Source organism: Bactrocera latifrons, unplaced genomic scaffold, assembly GCF_001853355.1.
Source record: "Bactrocera latifrons isolate USDA-ARS-PBARC rearing strain unplaced genomic scaffold, ASM185335v1 scaffold_1, whole genome shotgun sequence".
Lineage (NCBI taxonomy): Eukaryota > Metazoa > Arthropoda > Insecta > Diptera > Tephritidae > Bactrocera > Bactrocera latifrons.
The window spans coordinates 2,180,867-2,195,619 of NW_017534407.1; the positions used below are offsets into that span (position 1 = coordinate 2,180,867).

The window sequence follows — 14,753 nt, forward strand, 5'->3', positions numbered from 1 at the left end:
CCTATATCTGACTCTTTTAGTTTTAGGACTTACAAACAACCGGTATGTGAACAAAACTATAATACTCTCTTTAGCAACTTTGTTGCGAGAGTATAAAAAGGAAAAAACAAATTAATGATTTTGAGAGACCTGAAAATTAGTTTGATACAGACAGCTTTCATCGTAAGTGATGAATATTTGGGAACGAAGAAGCTCTGTGCAATGTGAGTGCCACTGATCATAGAAAATGATGAAAAAAATGAGGCAATTCGAAAACTTTATGTATTGATAGCCGAGAACAAAGCATCAGTTGCCGAACGAACGTACCAAGATAACTTTCAAATATATCCGAACTTTTGTCAATTAGAGACACAAAAATTTCAAAATAAAAGGAGAATATTTATTATCATTCGAAAGAAAATTATTATTACTTATTTTCTGATTATCTCTTGGATCTCTTTCAAATGTTGGTCGCGGCTACGTCTCAGACAGTCCATCCAATGAGATACATTTTCGAACATTTCCACTGGTAACTGGCGAATGACACGTGCGATGTTTTGCTCCAAGGCCTGATATGAAGCGGAATTGCCTGCATAGACCTTAGACTTATATATGCCCTCAGAAAAAAGTCTCACGGTGTGATATGACCCGATCCAAAATATGACACTATCTGCTCACCGAAGTGTTCTCTCAATAAATCTATTGCATGATGTGTGGGAAGTGGCACCGTCTTGATGAAACCAATGTCGCTGTGATCACGAACTTCAATTTGAGCCATTAAATAGTCGGTAATCATGGCGCGATAACGGTCTCACAAGTATGATTTTTGTATAAATATGGAGCCATGATTCCACCGGCCCACAAACCAAACCAACCGTAGTTTTTTCTGTATAAAATGGCAAGCCATGAATATCTTCAGGTTGCTATTTGTCACAAATGCGGAAATTTTGTTTATTTACATACCCATTGAGCCAGAAATGGGCATTATCGCTGAAAAAAAATTTGGCTCGTAAGCTTCGGATCTTCTTGGAGCTTTTTAAGAGTCCATAGAGCGAACGCTTCAACTTTTGACAAGCTGTATTTTGTACGCTTTCAATTTAATATCTCGATGTAAAATGCGCTAAGTCGGAGTTGCTGAGAATGGCGCTGAATCGACTCTCCACGGTCTTCGTGTACTCTTTCAGCTACAGCTGCTGCATTTGATATATACCTCTACTTGGATCAGTCGTTACTTACATTCATGGAATCTCATTGTGCATAATTTCAAAAAGTTATATTTCGCATGATTTTACGACAGAGGGAGTAATGACTTCATGGAATTATAGAAAAAGATGGCTTATTAAAACTAAGTGTCATAATCATCCACAATATTATTTAAACTTAGGGATGCACTGATTCCGCCTTTTCCCACACAAGCATTATCACTGACTTTGACTGATTGTTATGCGTTGTTAAACAGACATCACATGTGACGTTGTCGCCATCCGTTTACTTAAAAACATATTTATCTATTCATTCACTTTTCAAAAGTGTAACCGAAAACGCCGCGGCACATCATCAACAGGCCTCAATTGCAAAAATATTTGCATGGCGGCGTTGAGCGTCACGTGAGCCGGAGTAAACAAACACAAAAGCACAAGCAGCGCATACACAAATTTACATATCTACGAATATTTGTACTCATATAAGTATTTGAAAACAATAACAACATGCACACAACATATTGTCCTTCAACTTTCACCCTCAACGCGGTTGTTGCAGCACACTTTCGCCTGAGTGGTAGTTGTTGAGAATAAATATAAACAATGACGTAGTTGTTATTGTATTTTCTTACTGTCACTGTTTTTGTGCCTTTTTGACGTTTGCACGTTTATGAATATTACTTTAATATGACAGCCACCAAGCACGTGTGCTGCACAAGTGCACAGAAATTAAACCAGTGTATGTATACATGTGGCAATGTGCTTATGCATGCGTGAGAGCGCGACAGTGGGTGTCCAAAATATAATTCATCATTTCTCGCACTCCGCATGAGAATGAGTATAACACCTATGACCCTTGCGTTGACGGCCTGCAACACATCGTAATGTCATCACCAGCTATCATTATATCATCATCATCATAAACAGTGGTGAAATATATCAGCAGAGAGATGGCATAACAGTAAGCGGTCAGCTACTATTTGCAAACCTAGATGCTAAAGCCCTGTCGACAAAATAGACTCAATTCCATCTTACAAGAGCTATCACTCGATGTAAACTCGGCTACAATCGCTTAARCGGTATCTGTGCCCATAAAGAAGAAGAAGAAGAAATGTTTTCATAGATATTAATCCCAGCCACTTCGCTAGGTTGGCCCAAAGTGCGTATACCAAAGCTTTTCACGATTGACAGTTGACAAGAAAGTGTATAGATGATACCATTTCGATTTCCTACATAAAGCTTTGGCTATTTGAATACGACATGATTTGTAACCTCCGGCATCATATGAGTCCACTGGACAGAACCACTGCCATATCAATGAAATGGACCTTGCTAAATGAAAGTAGTTCAAAGGACGTCCAGCATTCCAGTTTGAACCAAAAAAATGTCGCAGCCGCATAGCTTTTAATTGGTGAACAGCGTTTTCACAGTAGGTCCAAAAATCCAACGTAAACAGCTGAGTACAGACTCGTTGCAAATCTGATGAAACTGTGGTAATGGTGTCCTCTATCTTAGCTCTTCTATCGATAACCCAAAGTACTATCGACGGGAGACACCTCCTCTCACCTTTCCTTCAGCTTTGATCCATCCGTGAAAAAACTCACCGCTTGTCTTCTACGCTTCTATGAAGGCGATCACATAGTCACATGCCTAGACTTTTCAATTTTCTGTTATAAAAAGTATCTTAGAGCATCAATAGCAAACTCTTTACTATCGTTTATCACATCAATTACACTGTGGAACATTTTTGGGATGATTGTCTGGGGGGTGAGAAATTCCAAGTCAGGGTGATGGTACTAGGTCAGTATAGTAAACCCTCTAAGGTTTTGGCGTTCGTATGTGTCAGTTTTTTTTTTAATTTTTTCCTTATCTTGATGTTTTTTCGCTTAGTTGTAACATTTTTTTTTTGTTATTGTACTGTGTTATTAAGAAGATGAAACAGTTGCCAACGCTTCTTCTAAATATATTTTAACGTAGACTTCTTGAAAATCTTTTGTTTTATTTATCTTGCAAAAATTTGTAAGTAAAATGTTCAAGCAGATCACAACCATGAAATAATCAGAGCTTCTATAAATTATTGAATTATAAAACAAGCTTCACATCTCCTTAATTGTATACTTCAAATTGTGTATATTTAACTTATTCTTTAGAATAATCTTCATCAAGAGTTATTCCAAACCGTTATGTACTTCTCATATAATAAATTGTTATATTACACATCTCAATTTGCATTTCAGAAGCTTTAGATTTAGTGCAATTAAATAGAGCCACCACGCCGCCAGCAATTGAAGTGCAATCAACGTCAACAGTTAACTATCAGTCTTATGAAAATCCTGACGCATACATCACAAACAGTTACAGTTATGCCAAACAAGAGCTGCTCTACAACCCACCACAAAGCAGACCACGCATATGGAGCTTGGCCAACACGGCTGCCGACGAGACTTCGCCGCTACACCTAAGCGCACTTACCAACATGAATGCCATGCAACGCGAATGGACCGCCAACTATATGCCTTCACCCTATGCGTCTGCCGGCGCAAAGAATCAAACCGCCGTAGTCGCAACAATTTCCATGCAACCCACTTCACCCGGACCAACCCTCTCCAACGGACCACAGCGGTACGGCGGACAATCGACTGCAGTGACGCCACCGCAAACACCGCCAAACCAATTGCACACATTTGCTGGAGCTTTTAATCACGGCGGCGCTATGCAGGCAGCTAGCCGGGAAATGACGGCCTACAATGCGGCAAGAAGTGAGGAGCTCCGTGCCGCTGACAGCCTCTACTGTAAGGGTCAGAATTGCGCGTGATTGTGCGCCGAGTGTGGGGGATAGGTAAATTCGGTTGTTTACTTTTGTAGATTTGCATTTGAAATTTTAAAATTGCTTTGTTTTCGATTAATTCACGCATGCTTACCACGCTCGTAACAGGAGTTAAAGGTGAGTCGCACATATTTGAATACAGTTAATAGTTTTTGTAGCTGTAGCTTTGCATTGTAGTCGTAAAGTGTTTTAATTATGTGAACTTAATGGCCTGCAAGTAATTTTTGATTTTGATTTTTTTTTTTTTTTTTTTTTTTTTTTTTTTTTTTTTTTTTTTTTTTTTTTTTTTTTTTTTTTTTTTTTTTGATTTGGTGCTATTCACCCATTTGCTTAACCCTTCTAAGCCATCAGGCAATTAGTTTGTGCGCAAAATCAATTAAACTGATTCGCCGCAGATAATTGCTAAAGAAATTAGCCACTTCATTAATTGCGAGGAGGCAGCAGAGCCAGCTGAAAACGCCCGCTGCTGATGACGATGATGAAGAGTGGTTGGATGTGCACTTAGGGGTTGTTGGCTCAATCGCCAGCATCATCACTCAATCGCTCTGCTAAACTTCAGTCGGAGTGTCAGTCAGTCAGTCAATTATTTAACAGCCGCTTTTTAACACTGTTAACCCCTTAATGTCTGACCAACCCCCACCCTTATGCGCTGAAGTCTCACTCACTTGGCAGCAACACCCACGAGTGAAGTCATCTAGAAAATTAAATGAAATAATTAAATCTCAATCAGAATCCATTAAGCTTAACTGAACGCCGACAGTCGAAGTAGCATCATTGACGCTGCTACGAACGTCTGTCAAAACCTCGGCATAAACCTAGCGTCCACATCGCCACAGCGAGACTGTTGCATTATTCCCCTGTGTAGCACTTAGCTCAGCCGTTGCGTCGTACTTATCCAGCCAGTTATTTATATGCGCGTTGATGAGGGTGCCGTTGGATGTGTATCTCTTAGCCGTTGTGCGGCGTGTGGCAACTAATCTACTCGCGGGCCAGGCACTTCCTTCCTTCCTTCTTAACCTCAGTCCATACGGCGATTTCGCACCACCAGCCAAGAAAAGCAAAGTATGCTGCAAAGTGCCAGCTAGTTTTATTTGAAAGATGGCTTGCTGTGGCGCACAGCGTGGGGTTAATTCGTTGCGGCTCACGCAATTTTAATGCCTGCTTAAGTAGTTAACCACATTGGCTGGCAAAGCAGGCCGGGAGCGAGAGTAAACTGAATTATGCACACGCTTTGAATTTATAGCGATTATAGATTTACTGTCTGGGTTGGGAAATAAGAGCAAACATTCTCGTTTATATGGGAGTATGGTTCAAGAAGTGATGTGATATTTCGTTTGGATCTGGAGATGATACAATTTCGAGTAGGTTTAGTTGAACTGAGATTATTATGTTACCAACATTCATTTAAAGATAAGTTCGGTTAGGCTAGGTTATTCTGATAGGTCAATGAGCCAAGCAGAGACCATTTTTGGTTCTTTACGTTACCAGATGGAGTTCAGCTGTTTGGTTAATAAGAAGTAGTTACCCTTTAGAATATCTTGCATCAAATTTCAACAGACTGTTATCGATACCTCTTCCAATGTATCATACAGGTCCCCACGCTGCTTACACAGTAGTCTGGCCAATATAGGCCAAGTCCACAATAGATGCTCCACTGTTTCCCTGGTGCTTTGCTCTAGACAATTATTGCATTCTTCTCGAGCTCTTAGCACCATTCTGCGGGCGTGTGTCGCCAGCAGGCAGTGACTAGTTAGTATTCCGATCATGTTCCTCCAGTCTCTTTTATCAAGTGCATGGTAAATCATTCCATCGTGTTTTGATTTCCTTTGTCTTATGGATAGAACATATCGTCGTTTAGACAATGCATGTGATTCCCAATGTGGATCATCTTTTCCGGTGATGGCCGTGTAAACTTATTATTGGCAATCTCGTCCGCTATTTCATTGTTCTCGATGCCTTTGTGACCTGGTAGACCCAATAGAAGTAAAGTTATTTGTTTCTGGCAACACTTTTCACTAGTTCTCTACTTCCCAAGACACTTCTAGCCGATATGAGATACAGGGTTGTTGTTCTGATTGCAGCTTGGCTGGCTACGTATATGTTAGCTCTGGAATTGCCTGTAGGTGCATTTTAGGTCAACTCCGCTGCTTCGCAATAGCAAAGACCTCACCTTGAACTATGCTGCAGTGGTCCGGTAACTTAAAACACTGGACAGTACAACCCCGCACCAACGCACCATAATGCGAATATTCGGGTCGAATCTCAGCTCGAATAATTCGGTTGGATTCGCGTCGAATAATTCGAAATATTCGCACACCCCTAGCTAACATACCTTTACACCAACCATATTTTTTAAGCTTACTATAAACCCTTTTCCCCAGTTGAATAGTGGGATCATGTATTCGGTGCTAACCAAAATCCTGCACCCAGTTGTCGTCCCGCCGATTTAGCAGCGCAGTTTTCAGCGAAGAGGTCCATAGGTGGCAGGTTTATTTCAGCTCAAGAGCTGGTCATTGGAGTTGTTCTTAAAGCTCTTATTATGAACAGCGCGGCGAGCTGTTAACCCCTTTCCAATGGGTTCCGGTAAGAGGATTTCCATACACCTGTTCACAAAATAAGTTTTCTAGAGGTCTACAAAGTAGGCCTGCGACGAGGGACTTTGTGAAGTTTGTACACAAGAAGAATTTACTTGGGACCAACATGGAAGAACTGAGTGGTCCTATCCAAAGTTTGGATCAATTTGATCATAGAAACCGGGAAGGTGTGAGCCGGTATGATGTCAGCGTGCTTTTTCTTTTTCCTTAGCTAAATGGAGTAGAATTTTCTACGATTCAGCGTTGAATCAGCTTAGTAATTTGGAATGGTGAAAACCTGTTACCGATCTGGGTATGACCTTTTCCAAGCATTCAATGTACAATAGATTACACGTGGTAAACCCCAGAAAGCGGGGATCTTCTCTTTCCAAACAATTGGATAGATTCTCAAAGCAGATTCTTCGGTTGTTGCTAGATATTTGATGTGTTCCAGTAGATCTGAATAAAACGACACAGAAACTTCTTCGGATTTCACGTTATCTTATGATATGTCTACTCTCTTTGCTATATAGAGTCTATCAACGGATCTTTCCTATTTTTAAATCTGATCAACGAGCGGATAAAATAGGACACGAATTGATTATCGCACAAAACTCTGCATTCGAACAAATTTTTTCGGTCTAATATATAACTGCATAAGACCATTACCTGAGTATGGGAATCAACTAACTAATATTAAAATAAGAGACATTAACAATAAAACTTTTCAATGCGAGAAGCATAAACTCTAAATCCAAATTCCCCACACCAACACTCATACAATTCTTCACAGCTGGCGGAAGTAGCAAGGATAGTGAAGGGTAGCAGAGACAATCCTCTCGATCTAAGGCAAGCTGTAACTGCATCCATATATGGATTATATAAGTATGTTTTATGTACAGCGTCGCTGAGCTTTTGAAAATTTATTATGCGCAAAGCAATCATTTATCAGCGGCGCAGCATCTTTCATAATCAGGATGCCAGAAATGAGGCCGCACACAATATGCAAATGACTCACTAGCAGTGCCACCACCAACACATGTGTTCATGTGGCATGCACGGAACGGCGCTGCTTGCATTGCGGCACAAAAGTGGCAGCGGTAATTTTTGAATTTATCACCGAACTCACAAACTCCTTACTTTTCGGTTAAGTTTGACAAAGGCACATACTTATACACACACATGTGAGTGCAGCGCTCGTTGCTTGCCACATACGCATATGTGAACGTGTGTTTGACGTACACCTACAAAAGCTGCAGCATACCGGCGTTGCCACTACCTTTTGTCTTTGCAATTGCTGCCGCCATAGCTTGGCTTTAATGCCTTCGACGTTGCTTTGTTGTTATGTTTCTTTTGTTGTATGTATGTGTTGTTGCCAACGGTGTCTCTTTATTGTCTTTTCGGTGTGTTGCCACACCAGACAAAAGGTCGACACATACCGAACGACCGACTTAATTAATTTATGCGCGTACGGCAAACCCCCCGCCACCCGTCAAGCGCTCCACGTTTTGGAACAACACCACCACCACCACCACCACCGCGGCCACCGGCAGCCGTAAGTATCCGCCGCCTTCCCTTACACTAGCGTGAACTTTTCAATAGCGCAGGCAGCCAAATAAACCAACGACTGGTCATGCCACAAACATGCCAAGTCTGGTGCATGGGAATGACTTTTAAAGGGCTAAGGCAGAGGTTGGTCCGTTTTTTTTGTTTTTTTTTTTTTTGGTGTCTTTGTTTGAAGTTCGGAATTGGAGGCCTTCATTCATTTCGAAAACGCGCCTAATTTTAAAATTAATGAGCAGCATTTTAATGGGCGATGCATCGCGATAGCAAACACACACGCACATATTTGTATATTCGGTCGGGCGTATTGCCTGATTGCCTGCCAGTGAACCCTTCGGAATTGTCAAAGTAAATCACGTGTTTATTGGCACTTACGACACCAAAACTAAACAAAGAATGGCAGGAAGACATGTGATGAGTGGGACCACGACGATGCGCCACAAAGTGCTCAAGCAAATGCAAACACATACGCACACATATATGTACACATGCGCACTAGCGCGTCCAACTGGTTGTAGATGTTGGCGCACAAATATTGAACTGTGCGACAAATGAACATTGAAAGGCAGCAGGAATGCGAGTGGGTCATCATTAATTACACGGACGGACACTCGTATACTCGCATACAGGCATACAGACAGACAGCTAGACAGTTGGATTTGTGTAGGATCGTATAGTTGAAGTGGCCTTACGTCGTTGCGCCTGTAAAGTGGATAGATGTGAAGTCGCTTGACTGAGTGACCGTTGAGTTGCCGCCGGTTTGGCTGCGCAGGCTTGTTACTATTTCAGCTCGCCAAGCCAGACTTCTCGACTGTTATAAATAACTTACAGTCGTGGCATGAATAAGTATTACACCAACGCAAGTTAATTTTAGTATTTAGTAAATACTAGGTTATGTTAAGTTGGGTTAGGTTAGATGGCTGATCTAGAGAGATTGCACGTGGATTGCCATAAGTAGTCCTTTGTGAAGCCATAGAGAAGAGAACTCCAGTGTTCGAACTTATAAATTAGCAGTAGCCAATACAAATTTACAGGTGTTTATTCCCGCCAGTTCGGGACAAGTTTTTAAGAATTGATCTAGCAAAAGCGGGACAGTTAAGTAGGAGTTGTTGAGTTGTTTCCACCTCTTTACGGAAAAGCAGCTTATGCAGATGGCGTCTGATAAGATTCCCAGCCTTACAGCATAGACGTCAGTAGGGCAATGGCCTATTAAAATCCGCACAACTAAGGATAGGCTAGCTTTAATGAGGGTGAAGAGATCACTATATCTCTTGCGATCGCGAAAAAGAACCCAGAGAAAGGTGACCCAGCGCTGACTAAACTCCCGCAAATTTCAGCTATCTAGTACTTAATAGAACCCAAGACAATACGGGAGCACCGATTCTCTGTCATTTTACTGATAGCGGTTCTAAAGTGCCTTTATTTTTCTGGCTCATAAACTTTACAATTGCCTTCTATTCCGCTGTGCCCTGGCACTCAAACCAGTCTTATCACAAAGAGACTCGATTATAGTGATAACGAAGTTAGGCACTCTTTGACCAACACTGAAACTACTGCTATTGAGTTCAAGGCTCTTTTTTTTATGATTTTCACCGATCTTTCCGTTATTCCAATTACTTCTGACTTTTAATCATCGATTCTCAAGTACCAGTTCCTTTATTTTATTGACGTGTTGATCATCAGTTGATGTTGATGACCGTCCTGGCTCGTCGTCAACGCTGACTTGCTTGTAATAACCCGATATATCAAGCATTATAGAATCGGCCTATGACAGTAGAAAAAATAACCTAAGGTTTAAACAGATTCATTTCCATGGCTTCTATGTCTTTCGAGTTCTGGAGTGGTAATTTTGAACGATAAGTCCTCAAATTAAACGCACGCATGGTCTATATTGTCTATAAAACTTACGATATTATATATTGTCAGTGATTAAGACGTAGGGTAAAGCAATTTGAAGGAGATTTTTTAATATTAGCAACCCAGAAGAGGGCTGTAAAGACGCGAACTTGTCTCTAAGTTATTGAGATATCGACCAAGAAGCTTCTCATTTATCAGAACCGCCCATAACAGACTACTATGACATATAGCTGCTATACGAACTGAATGATAGGAATGATTGTACGGAAAGTTTTTTCATTTGAAAAAAATTTATTGAAATCAGTCTACTATAGTATAAAGCTGTCACACGAAGTGATCGATCCACGCAAATCTTTGTAAGGAAAACTTTTTCACTTTCGCGCTATTCTCTTGTAAAAAAATTGACATGCAGAAGCAAAAGAATATGCCAGACCAGAGAATATGCGAATACTATATTAAAGTGGTATGAATGCTTGGAAGTTTTATTTCACAGATTTTAGACCAGTTTTACCATGGCGCTTAGCGAATCGAAGAATTCCAATAATGACTTCTTCAAAGACCAACATTTATAGCCGTCACTGTACTCCCTTCCAGCGTATATGACATAACCATAGAGCTCCCAAAGCCGCAGGCACATCCAAAAGCATTTTAGTAGATGAGTGCATTTAAGGTTTGACCGGAAACTTCTTATCTCAGTGAAAATCTTGGATGCCTGAAGCTGCAGCACTTCACCTTCTCAGCAAAATAAAATCAAATAAATAAATACAAGAACAGCAAGCATAGCCACAGGTACAATTTGAACGCGGATTGCAGAGCGCACTGCGCTCAGGTGCCGTTCATTCATTSATTTATTCAATCGCTCATTTATTTATTTATTTTCAATGCTTGATTTGGACTCAACGCTTAACGCTCCACGCTTTTCTCTACTTGCCTTTACTTTACGGCAGCGAAAAATATGTGCAAGTGCATATATGGGGATGAGTATATATGTATATGAATAAATAAATGTATATGCGTGTGCGTGCGTGTGTTCTATGTGCATATGTAAATGATGTGGCATATTCAAATCGTGCTGTAAATTAACACACACTGCTACAAATGTTGGTGTGTGCACATAAATTTTGGTTCAAGGGCGCTAAGTCCACTGTGAACACACATTCATATATATTTGTTTATATAAAGAGTACTTTGTTTTAAAGCCGGTTAACTGCCTTTAATTGAAATCAAGTAATATAATTCGAATTCCAACTCTTTTGAAAACGATTTTCCTGGAAAAAGGTGCTCGCAGTCAATCAACAGATTTTTGTTCTTGATTGCGCCGCTTTTGAGATTTTTATGTGCTAAGCTACACATTTTGATTTCGAATTTTATCAACCGCATCTCAGTTAACTATTTACATATGTACGTGTGTGTTTTATTATCAGTTTGGTTGCATGCAGACAGTGTGGCAGCTGAATCGTTGAACCATTGATTAAGAGTAACAGGTTGGCTTTTAGATGTGTGTATATGGATAGATATTTTAGATATGCATATATGGATAGACTAAATGTATAAAAAACAAATTTTTAATTAGTAAAGTCACTTGAAATTAAAGAGTTCGTACAAATTATTGCTGAGTTTCGTAATTATTTATTACATTTTTTTGTTTTTAATGGTTTCGTTAATATTTTTTTTTAACATTTTCACTTTGTATGCATGAATGTTCTTGAGTACTTTTGTATGCGTTCCTACATACATACATATATAATACCTTTATAATGTTGTCATTTAAATAATTTCTTTATCTCTTCCCCACCGCACACACACAGGACCTGCAGCTCATGGGTTTAGTATATTTGTTATAAATTTCAGCAACATCAAAGTGTAGCAAAACACACTCACACTCGTGCTTCTCTCTTGCAGATCTCTATCAACATCCTCAACAGTATTCGCGAAATCTCTTCTATGGCAGTAATAATAATGACAGTAGTCATACTTTACATGCGCATTTTCCACAACTACAACAGCAACAGCTACAACAGCATTCGCAACATCTGCAGCAACATTCGGCGTTGTCGGCACTGTCGCAACATGTTGCTGAGAGCGCCATTTGGCAGCAACATCACTCGCATACACATCCAACGCATTTGCAGCAATAATAAATGTTGCTTTTCGTGCGCGTATACGTGTGTGTGTGTATATATATAGATAAATTATATATAATTTACAGTGGGCAATTGTGCAAATAAACCAAATACTTAAATTTTTATAAAACAAAAATATAGCAAAGGTTATTAAATTCTAAAATAATTTAAGAAAACAATAAATTGCGAAATATTTAACAAAAAAAAAAAAATAATAATAATAATAATAAAAATTTAAGTATTCGCAGYTTCATATAAAAAGATGTGCAGACTATATTGTTATTCCTGAAATTATATAAATTATAACAACTAAGCATACAAAGTGCAGTACTAGACATACATGTATATATACAAGTACATATGTATGTATGTATGAAAAAAAATGTAAAAATTTAAAGTTGGATTTTTAGTATAACAAATACAGTATATCTAAGCCATACTTATACTTATTTATATAACTGTAAATGCATATTTGTTTCTTGTAATATTTGTTATATATGTATATTTATATATTTATCTACTGTGTTTATGCTTAAATTGCAACAAAAGTATTCTTTGAAAGATGTTTAATCTGACTAATCGTAAGAAATTAAACAAATAATGATTTTAGTGCAACTAAGAGACAAAAAAACTAATAAAATGTTAATATATTTCCATTATTACAACTACAATCATTTACTACTAAACGACTTTTCACGTAACAAGCAGCTTGAAGTATGTGAAGCGCATTGTGGCATATACATACATATGCATTACTTTATGTTATAAATATTGCTTGTTCATATGTAAAATATTTACCATTAAGAAATTTATGCCGTTACAACAATTTGTATTACTACTAAATTAATAGTTAAACATTTTTTTTTAATAGCAACTCCTTCTTTCCTTTCGAACTTGCAAAGAATTCAGGTTTTTATTTTAGTTTCGCAACATGTTGCGTGTTGCATGTTATGGTTACCTAACCGATTCCAAAATATTGTGATAACAAATACGTACAGTAGTTCACAGCTAATTTTGTGCGGCTGTGAAAAGTTCACTTTTGGCTTTTATAGAAAGAAAACTAGTTTTGAAATCAAAAAGATGCAGAATTTTTATAAACGTAGTTTTTATTTGAACAATAACTTAATTCTTAACTCTTAAGTCGGTGACCTCCTTTTTGTTTAATTACGTCTTTAATACGGTTTTCCATCGAGCAACAAGTTTTTGGGTAGTGGTTTTTTGTAGCCCAAACCATGGCACTCCTCCACCGTGCTTAAGGGGTCAGTAGGGTAATATTTTTCAACATTTTTTTAATTTTTATTTTTTGCATTTTCTGTTCCTTTATACTCTTAGAATTAATGTACCACATTACCATTTGAAGATTTCGAAAAAGGCCCAAAAATAATAATGCCTCTCGATGTTCGGAGTGCACACTTCAAACTTTAAACGCGTTTTTCTCAAAACACACGGCGAACATGTAGCAGATAAAACACATAAACAGGTCGAACTACTTAACCCATTTGTTTATTTTTATTTTAAATGATCACAAAACGCCAGGCTATCGCCCCAACTAAGTTCATAATTTTTTATAATTTATTATAATAGTTATTGACAATGTTATGACAAAATTTATGGGGAAAAATTAAAAAATAAGTAAGGAAGGGCTAAGTTAGGGTGTCACCGAACATTTTATACTCTCGCATGATAAAGTGATAATCGAGATTTCAGGCGTGGTTATTGTCCGATTTCTTCCATTTTTGAACTGTACATGGAAATGCCTAAAGGAAACGACTGTATACAGTTTGGTTGACATAGCTATAGTAGTTTTCGAGATATGCACAAAAAGGTTAGTAGGGGGCGGGGCCACGCCCACTTTCCAAACAAATTACGTGAAAATATGCCCCTGCCTAATGTGATCCTTTGTGCCAAATTTCATTTTAATATCTTTATTTATGGCTTAGTTATGACACTTTATAGGTTTTCGGTTTCCACCATTTTGTGGGCGTGGCAGTAGGCCGATTTGGCCCATCTTCGAACTTAACCTTCTTATGGAGCCAAGAAATACGTGTACGTGTAGTTTCATCATGATATCTCAATTTTTACTCAAGTTACAGCTTGCACGGACGGATGGACAGACAGACATCCGGATTTCAACTCTACTCGTCACCCTGATCACTTTGGTATACATAACCCTATATATGACCCTTTTAGTTTTAGGACTTACAAACAACCGTTATGTGAACAAAACTATAATACTCTCTTTAGCAACTTTGTTGCGAGAGTATAAAAACTCACGATTTGCGTGTATTTTTAATGGACAATTTTTACACGGCTTGGTCGAGTCCTTAATGTTAATATTAAGGACTCAAATTTTCAATGAATTTTTTTAGGGTTTTTCCAAAAATATTTTATGAGGGGCTTGAAAAAATGAATAGTTCAAAAACACAAAAAAAAAAAAAAGCAACCACCTAATGTATATGTATGTATGTAAAGTATTACTTATATTTGAGTTGGGTTAGCAAAATTTTATAACAAAAAATCAACCTATTATTGAAATTTTTTGAAAATGGTAGTAGCTGCTTCATCTCCCCTATAGCTATTCATAACTACAAAAACTATGTGTCACCAGTTATGGCTCTTTTAAGTAAAT

General features: G+C 38.5%; 1 protein-coding gene across 5 annotated transcripts in view; it reads left to right on the forward strand.

Moving 5' to 3' along the window:
• The window catches only part of LOC108965494 (homeobox protein araucan-like), a 101,451-nt gene extending 89,226 nt beyond the window's left edge, over positions 1–12,225 (forward strand). The window contains exons 5-8 of one of the 5 annotated variants that reach the window (XR_001993109.1): positions 3,419–4,020; positions 4,117–4,125; positions 11,810–11,830; positions 11,904–11,942. Coding sequence is in view for 4 of the 5 variants with exons in the window: in XM_018927961.1 (XP_018783506.1) it covers positions 3,419–3,996 (578 nt within the window). In the remaining variant the exon portion in view is untranslated. Of the gene's footprint in view, positions 1–3,418; positions 4,021–4,116; positions 4,126–11,809; positions 11,831–11,903 lie in introns of all 5 variants that reach the window. The other 4 variants (XM_018927961.1, XM_018927975.1, XM_018927982.1 and 1 more) reach the window with 4 other exon arrangements.
• The last annotated feature ends 2,528 nt before the right edge of the window (positions 12,226–14,753 follow it).